General features: G+C 42.8%; 2 protein-coding genes across 4 annotated transcripts in view; one reads left to right on the top strand and one right to left on the bottom strand.

The window, feature by feature from the left end:
* LOC106612846 (trafficking regulator of GLUT4 1) overlaps nucleotides 1–1,987 on the top strand; it is a 14,063-nt gene extending 12,076 nt beyond the window's left edge. The window contains exon 3 of the mRNA XM_014214419.3: nucleotides 1–1,987. This exon is cut by the window's left edge and continues 806 nt beyond it. The gene's annotated coding sequence lies outside the window, so the exon portion shown is untranslated.
* Nucleotides 1,988–4,430: 2,443 nt separating this feature from the next.
* LOC106612848 (Golgi SNAP receptor complex member 1) overlaps nucleotides 4,431–20,897 on the bottom strand; it is a 49,730-nt gene continuing 33,263 nt past the window's right edge. For 2 of the 3 annotated variants that reach the window (XM_014214421.3, XM_014214422.3), the window contains exons 7-9: nucleotides 16,722–16,751; nucleotides 8,871–8,953; nucleotides 4,431–5,210 (exon numbers count right to left, since the gene is read on the bottom strand). In XM_014214421.3, the coding sequence (XP_014069896.3) occupies nucleotides 5,086–5,210; nucleotides 8,871–8,953; nucleotides 16,722–16,751 (238 nt within the window). In that variant the 3' untranslated portion in view covers nucleotides 4,431–5,085. Of the gene's footprint in view, nucleotides 5,211–8,870; nucleotides 8,954–9,783; nucleotides 10,041–16,721; nucleotides 16,752–20,897 lie in introns of those variants that run through there. The other variant, XR_014378892.1, reaches the window with a different exon arrangement.

Genomic DNA, 20,897 nt, shown 5'->3' with positions numbered 1-20,897 from the left:
CAACCTTTTTAGTTTTGTTAGTGAATTCATATTTGTTTGTCTGTGTTTTTACTTTGGGATATAACGAGCCAGTTGCTTAGAGCCTTTGGAGAGTGAATTGTAGATAATGTGAGTGTTTCGGCCCCATGTGGGTTGACTGTGGGTAAGGACAGAAACAGAATACCCAAACCCCCGCCCCTTCAACCCTCCTTTCCCCTGCCTTGCTGTGGGAGGGGTGTGACTATATTCATGCGCATGCCTACCCTCACCATCCCCTCTCCAAACATCCAGGACAGAACATGGGCATAAGTCTGAGGATATTCAATTTGTCAGAACCATCACTCTCCCCTTACCCACTGCACCCTTAGCTCCCCCTCCAACTCACCCTACTCCAGTACCTTGTCTCATTACCTGGACTGTTAATGTAACTTGCTTCACTGAATGTATTTTGTAGTACTACAGAGACCAACACCAATCCTTAACCTATTGCCACCGTGCTGTATCGGTATGACATGTATTTATATGAAGAATATATATGCAATATTATATAGGCATGCTTTGGGCTAAACGGTACCCAGGTTTTTGTGTCACTGTAAGGACCCACTGTAACGTTAAAGGAACATTGTTTTGAGGTTTGATTGATTGATTGATTGGCAGCAGTTCTCTCTATACCTGCACTGTAACATATCAATTTGTCTGTATTCAAATGTGTCACCATGCCATCTGGAATAAGTCACACAGTTGGTTCAAATTCTACTGTGGTAACACAACAAAGGACTGTTATATCGACACACTTCAGATGTTTACTGGAAGGTCATAACACCTCTTATAAAACCTTCATAACCACTACATGATGCTTCATAACACCCTTGTTTGGACTTACAGTCATGTTTGTATTACTACTCATAACTCATGCTCTTCAACTCCCATTTGATTTCAATACTGTAAGTTGACATTAGCGATTATTAATGTTTTCTGGATTCAACTGCTTGTCTTATCAAGGGCTAATGTAGGTGTTAGCTACACATGAGATCAAAGACAAATAATTATATGATAATTTGATTGAATTGATCTAGCCTGAATTTAAAATGTTCAAAGAGATATAAAGTGATTGAAAAAGCACCTGTAATTGGTGAAATAGGTCACCATATTAACATTTGAGGTCTCCGTTGAATCCTCTAAACTATGAACACACATTTGTTAATTCCTTGCTGAATAAAAAACAATTCTGCCCCTGTCGAAGCATGCAAAGCACTAGATAAAACCTGGAAACTCTCGACAATATAATGTGAACATTTTTGGCATCTGTACTGTATTTCTAGAAACAACAAATAGAAATAGGACCACAGCTGGTGAATGACTCAACATGGTCACGATGTTTAAAGGCACTGAACTCAAGACAGCCTTACAGCACATCTTTGGGTATGATAACAAAAAGGGCAGCAAGTTCATGTTGCTATACAAGTTATAATGTACAATAGGACGCTTGTGCAGCCACACTGTGCTTCACTTGACAGATGGGCTGAAGAGACATACCTGTCTAAAGAGCTCTAATGTTTATCTATGGGCAACAGGCATGCACAAACTAGGTGTGTGTGTGGGAAGTTAAAGGGCTTTTAGAAACCTGCCTTGGGGGGGGAAAGTAGATGGCTGCTTTTGTCATACAGTAAGAGTAAACGGCAGAGGAAAGAGGGGGAGACCCCAACCCAGCAGGAGAGTTTTAGTGACTCAGTCTTGAAAATCCAAAATTCAACATAATTCCTATAAGACAAATTTGTCTGGTAATTTCACATGAAATTCCACTTTTACAACACATACTTCCCTGACCATCTTTCTGCTGTGAGATGCATACATGCTGTTTTGTGTCAGTAAAACAGTGACTTTCAATTCATGTCTATTTTTTTATGTCCTTATTTCTTCCCCTTTTGATAGCATATGTATATGCTGGTTTCCATCTCACTGTTGTGAACATTCTGCATGTCTGGAATAAACGTTATCATGCATGGTCTCTGGTGAGTTGGATTGATTTATGTGGGTTGGGATAGCATTGATCGGTGTGTTTGTGCATGGACAGAGAACGTCATAGAGGAATGGTCTAGGGGTAGTGTGAGAGAGGGGGTGTAAAGGGTCAGACAACCTGCCTTTTAAAGTGGCATCTGGAGTAAAGCAGCAGCAGGTCCACTGTTCCTGTCTGTAACACTAGAACAGGGAAAGGTGTGGAGCTAAACCCTCATGTTAGCATATACACACTCTTTGACTACTCTAAGAATTAACATTTTTAGTAATATTTTTTTGATTATTAAAGAATAAGATTGGATCTCTTTAGCTACAGCAGTAGCCCCTTGGTATATCCTGTTGCTCTGAAAAATGGGATGAACCAATAAATAGAACGAGCCTCGCAAGTCAAGTGTGCTTGAAAGGCTATGGACCCACAAAAATAAAATGTTTGCTTGATTTCTCAAATAGTCGTCGTGTTTTTTGGTGACGCCACCTTTACTTGTGGTTCTCCTACACGTCATTAGACCCCCTCCTGTGAGCTGTGCTAGAATCAGCCTTTTAAACTCACTTTATACTTCTTTGTGGAAGAACTTGAGTCACAGTGAAAGTACACAATGCTTAGTTCTGCTCCAGTGATCTTCAAACCAGACAAAAGGATATGAAATATTCAGACTCTACACTGTAGTACCAGAGTAGGCTAGCTGTGTTTACCGTAAGGATGTCTGTTGAACCAGTTATAGACCAATAGCAGTACTGCACTCAGATGCCAAAATACAGTCACCATTTACCCTCAGAGAAGAGAGAGAAAGCTGAAAGAGATAAAGAATGAAAGGAATAAAGGACAGTGACGTCACATGAAAAAGGGGGAAATTGGTGTACTTGGAATGGTTATAGATAATCCCACTTCATGTAGCTATACAAATATAACAAACTTCAATATTTCACATTCAACGGAGACTAAAACATCCTTGTCTAGTTACCAGATGATAAATGGTGAGATGTAACAGAGACAGAAAGACGAAGTCATTCATTTAAAACTCAGTAGTTGACTATGGAGATGACGGGAGTCATGACAGGTTCCTGTAGAGTCCTGGGGGGAAGCTGTCACCCCCCACAGACTGCAGTTACATCTCCCCTGCAGTGTGGCTGTCACGACACACACATGCTCACAAAACAGAGGTGTGAGGGAGTGTGTGCGGGTGACTCAGTTTCTGTCAGAGTGAATTAGTCAGAGCACCTCATTCCCCCAACAGTAATCTAGCTGCTCACGCCTTGTTTACTATAACATCTCCAGTAACTTCCACTGTAAAACCACTTAAAATGCCACTGACAATTTCAAGCGAAAAAAACTAAACTCCTTACAATTGTAGCATCTTTCAAATCAACATTCATATTAGGGATATTAAATGTTTGTCGAATAACCAATTATTCAGCCTAGAGCTGGGGGAAATTTTCAGTTGACGTCAATGTATGACCTAAAGTTTGTTGACTTTTGCCTATCTCAAGGTAGGCCTTAGCAGTGAACGATCCTAGATCATGAAGGACAGAGGCCTGAATGCTGATCACTCTTACAGATCTCTGGATTTCAAGTGATCTTGTGTGGCTCAGTTGGTGAGAGCATGGCGCTAGCAACACCAAGGTCGTAGGTTCCATCACCACAGGGAGCACATACACATGAAAAATATGCATGCACTCACTGTACTGTAAGTTACTGTGGATAAGTGTCTGCTAAGTGGCATATTAAGCTAAGTAGATGAATCTTAGAATGTAGCCCAGGGCTGCCCAACCCTCTTCCTGGAGATCTGTAGTTTCAGGCCAACCCTAATTCAGCGTATCGGATTCAGCTAGTTAAGGTCTAGTTGAGCAGCTAATTAGTAGAATCAGGTGTGTTAAATTAGGGTTGGACTGAAAACCCACAGGACAGCAGATCTCCAGGAAGAGGGTTGGGCAGAAAACCCACAGGACAGCAGATCTCCAGGAAGAGGGTTGGACTGAAAACCCACAGGACAGCAGATCTCCAGGAAGAGGGTTGGGCAGAAAACCCACAGGACAGCAGATCTCCAGGAAGAGGGTTGGGCAGAAAACCCACAGGACAGCAGATCTCCAGGAAGAGGGTTGGACTGAAAACCCACAGGACAGCAGATCTCCAGGAAGAGGGTTGGGCAGAAAACCCACAGGACAGCAGATCTCCAGGAAGAGGGTTGGGCAGAAAACCCACAGGACAGCAGATCTCCAGGAAGAGGGTTGGGCAGCCCTGATGTAGAGGTTGTGAGTTGAAGGAAACACATAATGAAACAAGTCTGAGACTTTCAGTTTCACCATACACCTGTATGTGGCCATTGTTTAAAGAATAACGCTACCTGCAGCACTGGAGTTCCATCAATGGTCTTCAATGAAAAATACAATTTATCAATACATGTCGAAGTAAACAAAAAATAGACAAGTGCCTAGTATCACATAATGTAAATGAATAATTTATTAATAATGCACAATGTACAGCCCATGATGTTGAACCTACTGAATATCCCATCACGAAAAAGGACCATTCAACTAAAAATCCTTCCATCACAGAAATCAACACAGTCCCTCTCTTTCGTTTCCACCGTCTGTCTTCAGAGCATTCAACTCCTTGAAGCAAGTGTATATATATATATATATATATATATATATATATATATATATATATATATATATATATATATATATATATATATATATATATATATATATATATATATATATATGACTTTTGCCTATCTCAAGGTACTAATAGATTTGAAAGAATTATATATATATAAAATTCTTTAAAATCTAGTCATATCAGTACATTTGGTCTCTGTTCCCTTAACCAGAGTTGAACAGCACATAAACTTTTGATAAAAAAGAAAAAAAAAGAAAAAGGTGCTGCTCCATCTCACATATCCTTCCCTCCCACTGCTAAATACAAATCAGGTAGTCCATGCTGGCATCGATCAATCCTGTTAACCGATTGGGCCAAGAGGGTGTCTGTCTGTCCAGTAGCCTCCAATCACTGAAGCCCATTCTCCAGAGTTCTGATTCCGATGTTACAAACGCAGAGTAACGATTGTTCGACCGGTCTGTCCGTCATCAGTGCAAGGCGTAGAGCAGCAGAAGGATGGTGCAAACGCCGATGACTCCGCCCAGGATTAGGGAGTCTCGTCTCTTCCGCAGGTTGAGTCGCTGGACGAGGTTGTTGATGGCTGGGAAACGATCTGGAGGAGGAAGTTAAGGCAAACAGAACCAAGTGCCAACCACCTCTTATTACAAGTAATGTTCAAATAATCATTACATTGGAAATATAAACTGGGTGGTTCGAGCCCTGAATGCTGATTGGCTGACAGCCGGGGTATAATCAAGCAATAAGACCCGAGGAGGTATGGTATATGGCCAATATACCACAGCTAAGGGCTGTTCTTAGGCACGACGAGTCGCTGAGTGCCTGAGCACAGCCCTTAGCCGTGGTATATTGGCCATATATCACAACCCCCTGAGGTGCATTATATATACATATACACACACACATACATATATATATATATACATATACATATATATATATACATATATACACATACATATATATATATATATATATATATATATATATATATATACACACACACACACACACACACACAAGGAATCACTGGCCACTTTAATGTCTCCATATCTTAAATTACTCATCTCATATGTGTAAACTGTACTCTATACGGTATCTTAGTCACTTTAATTGTTTGTAAATATTGCATCACCCATCTCATATGTATATACCATACTCTATACTATGCCACTGTGTCTCAGTCCAATGCTGCTCTGACATATGTAAATATATTCTTAATCCATTCCTTACTTAGATTTGCATGTATTTTGGGTATATGTTGTGAAACTCACTATTGCTGCACTGTCGGAGCTAGAAGCACAAGCATTTCACCACACCCGCAATAACATCTGCTAATCACGTGTATGTGACCAATAAAATATGACTTGATTCAATCAGCATTCAGGGCTCGAACCACCCAGTTTATATTTCCAATTTAATGATTATCTGAACATTACTTGCAATAAGAGGTGGTTGGCACTTGGCCGGCCCTTAGCCGTGGTATTTAGGCCATATACCACACCCAACGTGGGCCTTATTGCTGAATTAGAATCGAAAAAAGCCAAACTGCCTGCTTTTCTGTTGTCTGCAAAAATGTTGTCTGTTCTGAAATTGTCTCTCTGAAAGGCAACTGATCTCGACAGCAAAGTGAAATATTATCCTATACATTGCCTTCGGAAAGTATTCAGAGCCCTTGACTTTTACCACATTTTGTTAGGTTACAGCCATATTCTAAAATGTATTAAATAGTTTTTTCCCCTCATCAACCCACACACAATACCCCATAATGACAAAGCAAAAACAATATTGGAAATCTTTGCAAATTTATAAAAAAATATTCAGACCCTTTACTCAGTAGTTTGTTGAAGCACCTTTGGCAGCGATTACAGCCTCGAGTCTTCTTGGGTATGACGCTACAAGCTTGGCACACCTGTATTTGGGGAGTTTCTCCCATTCTTCTCTGCAGATCCTCTCGAGCTCTGTCAGGTTGGATGGGGAGCATTGCTGCAGGTCTCCCCAGAGATGTTCCATCAGGTTTAAGTCTGGGCTCTGGCTGGTCCACTCAAGTACATTCAGAGACTTGTCCTGAAGCCACTCCTGCTTTGTCTTGGCTGTGTGTTTAGGGTCATTGTCCTGTTGGAAGGTGTACCTTCGCCCCAGTGTGAGGTCCTGAGCGCTCTGGAGCAGGTTTTCATCAAGGATCTCTGTACTTTGCTCTGTTCATCTTTGCCTCGATCCAGACTCCCCACAGCATGATTCTGCCACCACCATGCTTCACCGTAGGGATGATGCCAGGTTTCCTCCAGAAGTGTCGCTTGGCATTCAGGCCAAAGAGTTTCATCTTGGTTTCAGCAGACCAGAGAATCTTGTTTCTCATGGTCTGACTCCTTTAGATGCCTTTTGGCAAACTCCAAGTGGGCTGTCATGTGCCATTTACTGAGGAGTGGCTTCCGTCTGGCCCCTCTACCATAAAGGCCTGATTGGTGGAGTGCTGCAGAAATGGTTATCCTTCTGGAAGGTTCTCCCATCGCCACAGAGGAACTCTGGAGCTCTGTCAGTGTGACTACTGGGTTCTTCGTCACCTCCCTGACCCAGGCCCTTCTCCCCCGATTGCTCAGTTTGGCCAGGCGACCAGTTCTAGGAAGAGTGTAGGAGTTTTCAAACTTCTTCCATTTAAGAATGATGCAGGCCAGTGTGTCCTTTGGGACCTTCAATGCTGCATAAATGTTTTTCTATCCTACCCCAGATCTGTGCATCAACACAATCCTGTCTCTACGTACAATTCTTTCGACCTCATGGCTTGGTTTTTGCTCTGACATGCACTGTTAACTGTGGGACCTTATATAGACAGGTGTGTGCCTTTCCAAATCATGTCCAATCAATTGAACTTACCACAGGTGGACTCCAATCAAGTTGTAGAAACATCTCAAGGATGATCAATGTTAACAGGATGCACCTGAGCTCAATTTCATGTCTCATAGCAAAGGGTCTGAATACTTACGTAAAAAATGTATATAAAAAAAAATCATGAACCCTGTTTTCACTTTGTCATTATGAGGTATTGTGTGTAGATAGCGGAGGAAACATTTTTTAAACCCATTTAAGAATAAGGCTGTAATGTAACAACATTTTGAAAAAGTCAAGGGGTCTGAATACTTTCCGAAGGAAATGTATGTCGTTCACAGAAAACCCTAGCAGCAGTGAAATACCCCCCCACAGTTAAATGGACCAGATTGGATCAGATTGCTCAGATATTTCTTTAGAATTGATAAGAGCTTCTCTCTCCAGAGGCTGGTGTTCCATGTGAGGAAGATAACGAATCGCCAGCTGGAAGGCCTGACAACAATGCTCTCTGAGAGAAGAGAAGAGACCAGACAGAATCAGGCACCCATTAGTGGTGCTCCTGTCTCCTTTTCACCTCATTTAACACCTGATTTACTTAACAAAAGGCACATCTCAATAGGTGGTCCAGGTATGTCATGACATCACACAAGTGGGGGGGGTGGGCTTTCTTCTTTTGTTGCTTTTTTTCTCCTCAATTGTTCCTCAAGCAAGGTGGGAGGCAGATGACATCACAGATTCCCATCAGACCAACTCATTGAATACCCTACTCCTTGAAGTTTGCAGTTGTATCTAAAAATCACACAAATTTTGCTCAAAACATATTTTACCACTTTAGTGCATGTACTTTACTGTATTTATACTTGGGATATCACTTTTCAACAGGAAAAAGAAGACCACTGGAGGATGTCTCTGGAGCCTAAGACTGAGCTAAAGCGTTCTAATTGAAACATGCTCAGTGTGCCTTTTAAACAGTAGGATGCGTAATGTGAACCGACAGGCACTCTGGCTTTCATTGTTTATGGGACTCTATAGCTGTATTGTGTCTGGTTGCAGCTCACAGGAGGTAATAGTATGGTAAATAAGAAGCCTAATGAGTGAGTGTTGCGCCAACAATGCCAAGGTCGTGGGTTCAGTTCCTTCCGGGATCACATATCAATTTACAGAAGTGAGTACATGTTTTGGATAAAAGTGTCTACTAGGTGGCCTTAAAAGAGAATTATGATCTAATAAAAGTTAACAATCTCCAGAAGTTCCTTTCTGATTAAAAGGAAAAATAAGGCATATTTGTGAATTTTTTCTCTCTCACACAGACATGAACATAGGGTTGCCTTCCCAGACAAAGATTAAGCCTAGTCTAGGACAAAAACACATGATATTTAATGGAGAATCTCCAATGTTCATAAGGTTTGCTTGGTGTTGTAAAGGATACTGGCCAGAGTGTTGACACTGCTCTGTATGGACTTCAATAGCCCTCTCTGGGATGTCATGTTCTCCTTGGTCGCCATGGCAATACTGCAGGGAGAGAAGAAGAAGACAGTGACATACACTACGGTTCAAAAGTTTGGGGTCACTTAGAAATGTCCTTGTTATTGAAATATTTTTTTTTGCTTTTGTCCATTAAAATAACATCAAATTAATCTGAAATACAGTGTAGACATTATTAATGATGTAAATGACTATTGTAGCTGGAAACTGCTGATTTAATGGAATATCTACATAGGCGTACAGAGGCCCATTATCAGCAACTATCACTCCTGTATTCCAATGGTATATTGTGTTAGCTAATCCAAGTTTATCATTTTAAAAGGCTAATTGATCATTAGAAAACCCTTTTGCAATTATGTTAGCACAGCTGAAAACTTGTTCTGATTAAAGAAGCAATAAAACTGGCCTTCATTAGACTAGTTGAGTATCTGGAGCATCAGCGGGTTCGATTACAGGCTCAAAATGGCCAGAAAAAAAGACTTTTCTTCTGAAACTCGTAAGTCTATTCTTGTTCTGAGAAATGAAGGCTATTCCATGCGAGAAATTGCCAAGAAACTGAAGCTCTCGTTCAACGCTGTGTACTGCTCCCTTCACAGAAGAGTGCAAACTGGCCCTAACCAGAATAGAAAGAGGAGTGGGAGGCCCCGGTGCACAAGCGCACAGAAACACTGAGTCATGTACTGCTAGCACACAAACAGCGTTTCCTCTAGGTAATTTTCCAGGAGTGGTGGCAAGGGTAGGTGCACACAACATTGTAGAATAATAGTGAAGACATCAAAACTATGAAATAACACATATGGAATCATGTAGTAACCAAAAAGTGTTAAACAAATCAAAACATTTGATATGAGAGTCACCCTTTGCCTTGACAGCTTTGCACACTCTTGGCATTCTCTCAACCAGCTTCACTTGGAATGCTTTTCCAACCATCTTGAAGAAGTTCCCACATATGCTGAGCACTTGTTGGCTGCTTTTCCTTCACTCATCCCAAACCATCTCAATTGGGTTGAGGTCGGGTGATTGTAGAGGCCATGTCATCTGATGCTTCACTCCATCACTCTCCTTCGTGGTCAAATAACCCTTACACAGCCTGGAGGTTTGTTGGGTCATTGTCCTGTTGAAAAACAAAATGAAAGTCGCACTAAGCGCAAACCAGATGGGATGGCATATCACTGCAGAATGCTGTGGTAGCCATGCTGGTTAAGTGAGCCTTGAATTCTAAATAAAATCACAGACTATCACCAGCAAAGCACCATAACACCACCTCCTCCATGCTTCATGGTGGGAAGCACACATGCGGAGATCATACGCTCACCTACTCTGCGTTTCACAAAGACACGGCAGTTGGAACCAAAAACCTCAAATTTGGACTCATCAAACCACAAGGACAGACTTCCACCGGTCTAATGGCCATTGCTCGTGTTTCTTGGCCCAAGCAAGTCTCTTCTTATTGGTGTCCTTTAGTAGTAGTTTCCTTGCAGCAATTCAACCATGAAGCCCTGATTCACACAGTCTCCTCTGAACAGTTTATGTTGAGATGTGTCTTGTTACTTGAACTCTCTGAAGCATTTATCTGGGCTGAAATTTCTGAGGCTGATAACTCTAATTAACTTGTCCTTTGAAGCAGAGGTAACTCTGGGTCTCCTTTCCTGTGGCGGTCCTCGTGAGAGCCAGTTTTATCATTGCGCTTGATGGTTTTTGCGACTGCACTTAAACTTTCAAAGTTCTTGAAATTTTACAGATTGACTGACCTTCATGACTTATAGTAATGTCTTTGCTTATTTGAGCTGTCCTTGCCATAATATGGACTTGGTCTTTTACCAAATAGGGCTGTCTTCTGTATACCACCCCTACCTTGTCACAACACAACTGATTGTCTCAAACGCATTAAGAAGGGAAGAAATTCCACAAATGAACTTTTAACAAGGCACACCTGTTAATTGAAATGCATTCTAGGTGACTACCTTATGAAGCTGGTTGAGAGAATCCAGTTAAAGCTAAATATATTTTGGCAGTTAACACTCAACTCCTTTTAGCCCCACAATGGCATCTGATGTAGTTAACCCTGCACCTTAATCCACAGCCCAAACCCCTCTCCCAATGACTTCCCCTATAACGTGCTAAGACCTCAAATAAGACAGTATATGGCAACATACGGATAGATTTGTTTTTAAATTCCTAGATTTAAATACAGGTGTATTCAAATGTATTCACTGGCGTTGTGCTCTAGATACAGCCAGCCTCATTTTGGGGGGCAGCAAGGAGAAAAAAAAGGTTGGGATCAAACAGATGTAAACAATTTATCCCTGGTTACAAATATGGGAACAAATCTGTTGACGCTAATTGCCTAGCTGCAGGGACAGGTAGGATTACGCAACAGTCAGCCCTGGCCTCAGAGACTGTAACAAGGTGACAACAGTAAAACACGAAAGGGTGTCCTGGGGGCCCCCTAGGCCAGGTATGGCCCTTGGTGAGCAGAACCCAGGGGGGGGGGGGGGGGGTCAACCAGACTTGTTTACATGGCTGTTAGAACCTAGTATACTGAGCCTGGTTGGTCAGGTGAGTGAGCATATGTGAGTGTTTGGTGTTTTTGAGTGAGTTTGACAGAGCAAGGATGTGGGTGCACTGTGTGTATGCATGGGTGCGAGTGTGTTTGATTGAGAAAGTGTGGTTGTTTAAAATTTGTACTCTGTTTTCTTTGTAAGTACAATGCGAGTCTGAGTAAATACAGTAAGCGTGTGCAACACCTCTTGCAGGGTATTGCTGAGGGGACAATCTCTCTCTATGCCAAGGGTCTAGCTCATATATCATGTTCTCCAGAGTCAGAGGGGAAGACCGATCGCCTCACTTCCCAAAGCCCAACACTGCTGACGGACTGTAACACTGAGCCAGCGTTAGCACTACGCTAATGTGCTACTGGCAATCAGAGCAGCTATCTGATAGGGGCTAGTCTCATGCTAACTCATACACACACTGACTCAACCTGGCTGAACACCAGCTCAATGCTAAACTAGCTTAGCTCATCCCCGTTAGCATCTCAAAGAAAATGACCTAAAGTAAACTCTTTGTGGAGCTTCTAGATATGTTTATTGAGACCAATTCTCTCCAGTCTAACTGCAATTTGAAAGATCTAAATATGGAGATGTTAATGTAACTACCAAAAACAACAGCATTTTTGTGCTGTAAGAATCTCACCCTTTCCTTTCTGCTTCGGGGCACTCACTGGAGTACCTGATCAACTGTTACTCTCAAAACATTGCCAGCTGTTATCTCCAACCTGTGAAAGGGTCTTAAAACCTGAAAGCATTTTAAGACACATAAATAAATCATATCTCAGCCCTCCTCGTCCCCACAGGGCATAATAACACAAACAATCAAGAGAAAAAAGAAAGAAGCTTCATTATCTTCTCGCTGTGTGTGTGTCTTGTTAGGCGTGTTCAAGACTTCGAGAGAACCAGTAATGATGACTTTCTCATCCAGTATAATTTTCTGCTTCACTTAAACAAGAGGAAGGAGAGTGGGAGAGGGAGGCTGGGGGGGCTGGATGGGAAGAGGCGCTGCATGGCTCACAAGTCCACTTAATGAAGCACCTGTGCCAGTAGCCTCCCCTACGGGAGGCTGAGATAGTGAGAGGAAAAAAGGCAACAGGGAGTCTGAGATGGTGGGAGGGATAGAGGCATAGTCCACTTCCTCTCTCCTCAAACTGTGCTTGACCATATCAGCCCACTAAGGCCTGAAAGCTGATCTTGTATCCATCTCTGGGCTAATGGTGTAATCTCTTCATCTAATGGTGTCACAGTGGATGTTAAGAGGTGGGGTCAGAGGCAAAGCGCTCCACACAGGTCACCATCTGATTTGTCAGGATCACTAATGTCTCTGTACTCAACTCTAGACTTCACCTCATGCCCATGGAGATGTCTAACATCCACTGTAGCTATGTGGAGGAAATTAATATTCATGACATACTATACTGTTTAATTAGACATACTATGCTGTTTTTTTCTTAAAGATAGTACCATATAACAACAAACAATTGTTTACTGATACAAACTTGTTTTGTGTGACACCGCAGTGTGACCTGTGTTTACGATCGGCAGGAATTTAGCTATGTGGGAATTGCAAGGAGAAAAAAAGAATTCTGCTAACTGTCACAGACAAGAACATGTACTTTCTATAAAAGGAGAAAGCCAACTCTGTTCATTGGGCTTTTAAACTGTGCAAGGTGAGTGGATTGTTGAACTGCTCCATTTTTGCATATCTTATACTAAAGTTATTGTTTGAAAGAATCTTCAGTCCCTCTTCCTATAGAATTTCTACCACAGCTACCACACCAACCCCCAAATTCTGGAGCCAGGTTAGACAAATAAGCCTATAAAATGACATGTATCAGTACCAGTCAAAAGTTCGGAAACACCTTGTCATTCAAGGGCTTTTCTTTATTTTTGCTATTTTCTACATTGTAGAGTAATCAAAACTATTAGATATCACATACGGAATTATGTAGTAACCAAAATAGTTTTAAAACAAATGCAAAACCACACATAAATATATTCTCTCTCTCTCTCTATATATATCTATATATCTATACATACTCAAAAAAATAAAGGGAACACTTAAACAACACATCCTAGATCTGAATGAAAGAAATAATCCTATTAAATACTTTTTTTCTTTACATAGTTGAATGTGCTGACAAAATCACAAAACAATAATCAATGGAAATCCAATTTATCAACCCATGGAGGTCTGGATTTGGAGTCACACTCAAAATTAAAGTGGAAAACCACACTACAGGCTGATCCTAATGAGGCTCAGTAGAGTGTGTGGCCTTCACGTGCCTGTATGACCTCCCTACAACGCCTGGGCATGCTCCTGATGAGGTGGCGGATGGTCTCCTGAGGGATCTCCTCCCAGACCTGGACTAAAGCATCCGCCAACTCCTGGACAGTCTGTGGTGCAACGTGGCGTTGGTGGATGGAGCGAGACATGATGTCCCAGATGTGCTCAATTGGATTCAGGTCTGGGGAACGGGCGGGCCAGTCCATAGCATCAATGCCTTCCTCTTGCAGGAACTGCTGACACACTCCAGCCACATGAGGTCTAGCATTGTCTTGCATTAGGAGGAACCCAGGGCCAACCGCACCAGCATATGGTCTCACAAGGGGTCTGAGGATCTCATCTCGGTACCTAATGGCAGTCAGGCTACCTCTGGCGAGCACATGGAGGGCTGTGCGGCCCCCCAAAGAAATGCCACCCCACACCATGACTGACCCACCGCCAAACCGGTCATGCTGCAGGCAGCAGAACGTTCTCCACGGCGTCTCCAGACCCTGTCACGTCTGTCACGTGCTCAGTGTGAACCTGCTTTCATCTGTGAAGAGCACAGGGCGCCAGTGGCGAATTTGCCAATCTTGGTGTTCTCTGGCAAAAGCCAAACGTCCTGCACGGTGTTGGGCTGTAAGCACAACCCCCACCTGTGGACGTCGGGCCCTCATACCACCCTCATGGAGTCTGTTTCTGACCGTTTGAGCAGACACATGCACATTTGTGGCCTGCTGGAGGTCATTTTGCAGGGCTCTGGCAGTGCTCCTCCTGCTCCTCCTTGCACAAAGGCGGAGGTAGCGGTCCTGCTGCTGGGTTGTTGCCCTCCTACGGCCTCCTCCACGTCTCCTGATGTACTGGCCTGTCTCCTGGTAGCGCCTCCATGCTCTGGACACTACGCTGACAGACACAGCAAACCTTCTTGCCACAGCTCGCATTGATGTGCCATCCTGGATGAGCTGCACTACCTGAGCCACTTGTGTGGGTTGTAGACTCCGTCTCATGCTACCACTAGAGTGAAAGCACCGCCAGCATTCAAAAGTGACCAAAACGTCAGCCAGGAAGCATAGGAACTGAGAAGTGGTCTGTGGTCACCACCTGCAGAACCACTCCTTTATTGGGGGTGTCTTGCTTATTGCCTATAATTTCCACATGTTGTCTATTCCATTTGCACAACAGCATGTGAAATGTATTGTCAATCAGTGTTGCTTCCTAAGTGGACAGTTTGATTTCACAGAAGTGTGATTGACTTGGAGTTACATTGTGTTTAAGTGTTCCCTTTATTTTTTTGAGCAGTGTATATCTATATCTATATCAATATGCATCATATTTTCTTCAAAGTAGCCACCCTTTGCCTTGATGACAGCTTTGCACACTCTCGGCGCTCTCAACCAGCTTCACCTGGAATGCTTTCCCAACAGCCTTGAAGAAGTTCCCACATATGATGAGCACTTGTTGGCTGCTTTTCCTTCCCTCTAAGGTCCAACTCATCCCAAATCATCTCAACAGGGTTGAGGTCAGGTGATCGTGGGGGCAGGTCATCTGATGAAGCACTCCATCACTCTCCTTCTTGGTGAAATAGCCCTTACACAGCCTGGAGGTGTGTTGGGCCATTGTCCTGTTGAAAAAAAACTATAGTCCCACTAAGCGCAAACCACATGGGATGACGTATCGCTGCAGAATGCTGTGGTAGCCATGCTGGTTAAGTGTGCTTGAAATCTAAATAAATCACTGACAGTGTCACCAACAAAACACCTCCTCCTCCATGCTTCACGGTGGGAACCACATATGCAGAGATCATCCATTAACCTACTCTGCGTCTCACAAAGACAAGGCAGTTGGAACCAAAAATCTCAAATTTTGACTCATCAGACCAAAGGCCAGATTTCCACCGGTCTAATGTCCATTCCTCATGTTTCTTGGCCCAAGCAAGTCTTCTTACTGGTGTCCTTTAGTAGTGGTTTCTTTGGAGCAATTCGACCATGAAGCCCTGATTCAAGCAGTTTCCTCTGAACAGTTGAAGTTGAGATGTGTCTGTTACTTGAACTCTGAAGCATTAATTTGTGCTGCAATTCCTGAGGCTGGTAACTAACGAACTTATCCTCTGCAGCAGAGGTAACTCTGGGTCTTGCTTTCCTGTGGCAGTCCTCATGGGAAACAGTTTCATCAAAGTGCTTGATGGTTTTTGCGACTGCATTTGAAGAGCCTTTCAAAGTTCTTGACATTTTCAGGATTGACTGACCTTCATGTCTTAAAGTAATGTCTTTGCTTATTTGAGCTGTCCTTGCCATAATATGGACTTGGTCTTTTACCAAATAGGGCTGTCTTCTGTATACCACCCCTACCTTGTGACAACAACTGATTGGTTCAAACGCATTGACGCATCGAGGAAAGAAATTCCACAAATTAACTTGTACAAAGGCACACAATGGTTAATTGAAATGCATTCCAGGTGACTACCTCATGAAGCTGGATGAGAGAATCCCAAGAGGGTGCAAAGCTGTCATCAAGGCAAAGGGTGGCTACTTCGAAGAATCTCAAATATATTTTGATTTGTTTAACACTTTTTCCATTCTACATCATTCCTTATGTTATTTCATAGTTTTGATGTCTTCACTATTATTCTCCAATGTAGAAAATAGTAAAAAATAAAGAGAAACTCTTGCATGAGTAGGTTTGTCCAAACTTTGACTGGTACTGTATATGTGTGAGTGACTATACTTGTGGGTACCGGACAAATCACCCAAAGTCCCAACAAGGACAGTAAAACAAGGAAAATTCTCCCTCGTGGGGACATTTCCCAGCTATTTTAGGCTTAGAGGTTAGGTTTAGAGTTACAATTAGGGTTAAGAGTAATGGTTAGGTTTAGGGGTCTTGGAAAATAGGATTTTGAATGGAAATACATTTTAGGTCCCCACAAGGATAGTAAAACATATGCTGTGTGAGAGAGAATGTCTGTCTGCATTAGGCTTACCTTATTGTGTCATCCATCAGGCGGTCTGAACTGCAAGGAGAGAGAGGAGAAAAGAGATGGGGAGAGAGAAGAAAGAGATGGTTTGTTTCTGAGGTGAGGCAGCAGCAGTGTGGTGATATGGGGGAGACTGAATGACTTGATCTCCACATCTCTCTGGGAGTCAGGGAGGCAGCAATCGATGCCAAGCTGCCCAGAATCCTGATCAGGTCCCTGGGCTCGCTGCGCTGGGCCGGGAACCTCCTTCCCTCCCTCCCCAGCAGCACCCAGCCTAACAAAGCTGATGAGCTGAAATACTCAACTTTGATTTATGTTGTGGGCCTTTATTCCAATTTCCCATTGACTTCAATGCATGATTTACAAGAAAATACAGAGTTGTTATTGTGCATCTTGAATTAGGATGAGGAACCACTGAATGTATATCACAGGGCACGGATGGGGTCATAAATACCAAATGACTTGATGGATTGCTTATGACAGCTCTATGGCATTGCATTCACTAAGACGAAAGGTCACATGAAACATTCATAACAGGAGTCATGTCCTGTCCACACATAGACATCAGCCAGCAGTCAGGGATAGCATTGTCAACACAGTATGGTACTACTATGGCTTTCTCTATAGCCGACATAGAGTAGACTTTATTGGCTACAGCAGCATTGCAGTTATCTTCACAAATCAAATATTTCTTCAATCAAAAAGCATGATTCCCAACAGATATGTCATCCTCTTGTCAATTTTTTTAAACTAAAAACCTCTGAGGGGCATAAAACAGTGTTAAATAAATCTTCAGTGTAATTCTTTAGAATGTTATGTCATTGTCAGGTGGTTTCAGGGGAGCTGTGGAAAACATATCTATACTGTGATCTGTCCATCCATCTCTCTCTCCATCTCATAAAAAGGAGGGATGACTGTCTAGCAGGTTTCAGCTCCATTACATGTATAATACGTAGGAGCGAGAGGAAGGCCGCACTAAGCTCCTAAAGTGCTTTCCTTCACTCTCTCCCTCCAACCCTCGCTCTCAGCTAGCCTAGTGCTAACGCCACAGCTAACACTTTGCATGATAATGCTGCATGACCAGACAAGGAGGGTCGAAGGAGGAAGGGATGGAGGGGGTGAGAAACCCTCTCCTGAATGTACAGTTGAAGTGGGAAGTTTACATACACTTATGTTGGAAAAAAAAGTTATGACTCCAACAACTCCACAAATTTCTTGTTAACAAACTATAGTTTTGACAAGTCGGTTGGGACATCTACTTTGTGCATGACAAGTAATTTTTCCAACAATTGTTTACAGATTATTTCACTGTATCACAATTCCAGTGGGTCAGAAGTTTACATACTGCTGCTCTAAAACTGCCATGAAAAAGCCAGACTACGGTTTGCAACTGCACATGGGGACAAAGATCATACTTTTGGAGAAATGTCCTCCGGTCTGATGAAACAAAAATATAATTGTTTGGCAATAATGACCATCGTTATGTTTGGAGGAAAAGTGGGAGACTTGCAAGCCAAAGAACACCATCCCAACCATGAAACATGGGGGTGGCAGCATCATGTGGGGGTGCTTTGCTGCAGGAGGGACTGGTGCACTTCACAAAATAGATGGCATCACGAGGGAGGAAAATGTGGATATATTGAAGCAACATCAAGACATCAGTCAGGAAGTTAAAGCTTGGTCGCAAATGGGTCTTCCAAATGGACAATGACCCCAAGCATACTTCCAAAGTTGTGGCAAAATGGCTTAAGGACAACAAAGTCAAGGTATTGGAGTAGCCATCACAAAGCCCTGACCTCAATCCTATAGAACATTTGTGGGCAGAACTGAAGAAGCGTGTGCGAGCAAGGAGGCCTACAAACCTGACTCAGTTACACCAGCTCTGTCAGGAGGGATGGGCCAAAATGCACCCAACTTATTGTGGGAAGCTTGTGGACCCGGAACATTTGACCCAAGTTAAACAATTTAAAGGCAATGCTACCAAATAATAATTGAGTATATGTAAACTTCTGACCCACTGGGAATGTGATGAAAGAAATAAAAGCTGAAATAAATCTTTCTCTACTATTATTCTGACATTTCACATTCTTAAAAAGTGGTGATCCTACTTCAACTGTATGCACGCACGTACGTACGCACGCATTCCTACCCCTCCTGACTTCCTACTACCCACGGTACCTCATCCTATCCCAGTCATGTCAGCCAACCCATTGAAGACAAAGCCTGTGAGATTAGCACTGTTAGCACTGTGCTGCTAATTGTTATTAATGGCCCCAGTTGCTGCTGACGAGGCCCTTTAAAGCTTGAGGGAAGGAGAGATCTAGTAGTCTCTCTCCCTATCCTATATTGTTACAAAGCTCTTTTTAGGCAACAGCATGGAAATGGCTAACTCCCTAATTTCCCATAACATCATCTCTCCCTTCATCCCACTCTCTTTCAGCTAGCCTAGCGTTAACACTTTGCATGCTAATTACATTTATTATTTTACCTTTATTTAACTACTAGCTTACCCTAGACTCATTCATCTACATTAAGTCAAATGAATAAAAGTGTAGGCTACTTCTCACCTAGGGTGGGAGTTATGTAACTTAGTATCTATTGATGAACCAAACACAACACTTTATTGCTATTATCCCAAATTGTTGTTACAGAGCTCTCTTTAGGCAACAGCATGGAACTGGCCAACTTTCCCCTAAGATCAAAGAAAATCCCAAAATGGAGTTGATCTTCCCTTCTTCCTCCCCCCAGTTTAACTTGAACACATTTTTCGGATGGCTGTCCTTTGTAGGTGTGATGAGATGGAGATAATGGCTAACGTCGTGAAGTGGCTCAACAGACAGAAATAATGTTGTGAATCTGAACGACAGTGAATGCAACACAGCCAGCTGCACACAGAGACCAGGCACTGCTTCACAGTATGTCTCAAATGGCACCCTATTCCCTATATAGACAGTGAACTACTTTTGATGGGCCCTGGTCAAAAGTAGTGCACTATATAGGGAATAAGGTGCTATTTCTTCACAGTGAAAGAGAGGAGAAGAGCCAGGAAGCATTGCACTTCCTGTATATATTACAGCATTATGGATGCTAACCAATTAGAATGGAGCTAATGGGGTGGAATGGTGGTGGGATGGGATGACTGTTACAGTATATGGGCACTGGGCAGCATCTTACAATAAATAATGCTGTAATGGAAATACTGTATGCATACTGAAGACAAGGCAATCTGCTGCACCTGTAGCTCTGTGTTGCTTTTAAAAAGGAGCACCCCCGCCATACCCTTTTCCTGAACCGACCGAGTGTGTGTGTGTGTGTGTGTGTGTGTGTGTGTGGTGTGTGTGTGTGTGTGTGTGTGTACAGGTTAATTAATCCCAGGGTATATTGTTGTGATTGTTGATGGAACCAGGCAGTAACATCTAAGCTAATGAGGTTTAGCTGCAGCCAGTCAGAGTAAATCATTTGTTTGGTCTTCCAGGCCCTGGATGACTAAGAGGGATGGGCTCAGGAGAACCAGGATCTTGCTCCCCTGAATAGGAGAATCCCCAGAGTCTTCTTCCCTACCCTGGAGGAAGATGGCATGGCGAGAACTCTCCTCCATCTAGTTCCACAGAGCCTAATAACCTCTGAGCAGGCACACATATTCTTCTAGTGTCACAATCCCCCCCTTGCGGCTCAAGTTGCTCATCAAAAACAATGGTCTCAGCACTTTATTTCCTAATTAAATCAATACTGGTAATGTCTCAGAGAAAAGAGGATAAATAAAAACAAAGTAGCAGTCAGTAGTGAGTTTAGTCCTCCCTTCATGGGAACAGGACACTAGAGGGTATTGCTTGGTCATTGGTGGACAAACCTCAATTATTGGTCGGAACAATTATGATTTTATATTCTGCTAGACAGGATGCGATTGTGATAGTCAAAGCAATTGTAATCATGTCATACACAACAGTACTACACAATGTCTCGGGTTTGCGCAAGCACACACGGACACACACTTCATCCCATATCCCCCCAGTGATTAATGTCCTCTGGGGGTAGTAGGGGATGCGGGCGCGGCCATCCTTCCATCCTGTGCCACCTGGCTTTACTGAGAGAGAGACAGATCTATGACTGGCAAGGCCCCCTTTTTACTAATGGGCTAACCCCTGCCTGACAACCACATCTTTTATGGTTCGGACAGGAAGG

The sequence above is a fragment of the Salmo salar genome, chromosome 09 (assembly GCF_965601325.2).
Source record: "Salmo salar chromosome 09, fSalSal1, whole genome shotgun sequence".
In the NCBI taxonomy this organism is placed as follows: domain Eukaryota; kingdom Metazoa; phylum Chordata; class Actinopteri; order Salmoniformes; family Salmonidae; genus Salmo; species Salmo salar.
Note: the sequence above shows the minus strand (reverse complement) of the source record. Positions and strands in the feature narration are given on the sequence as shown.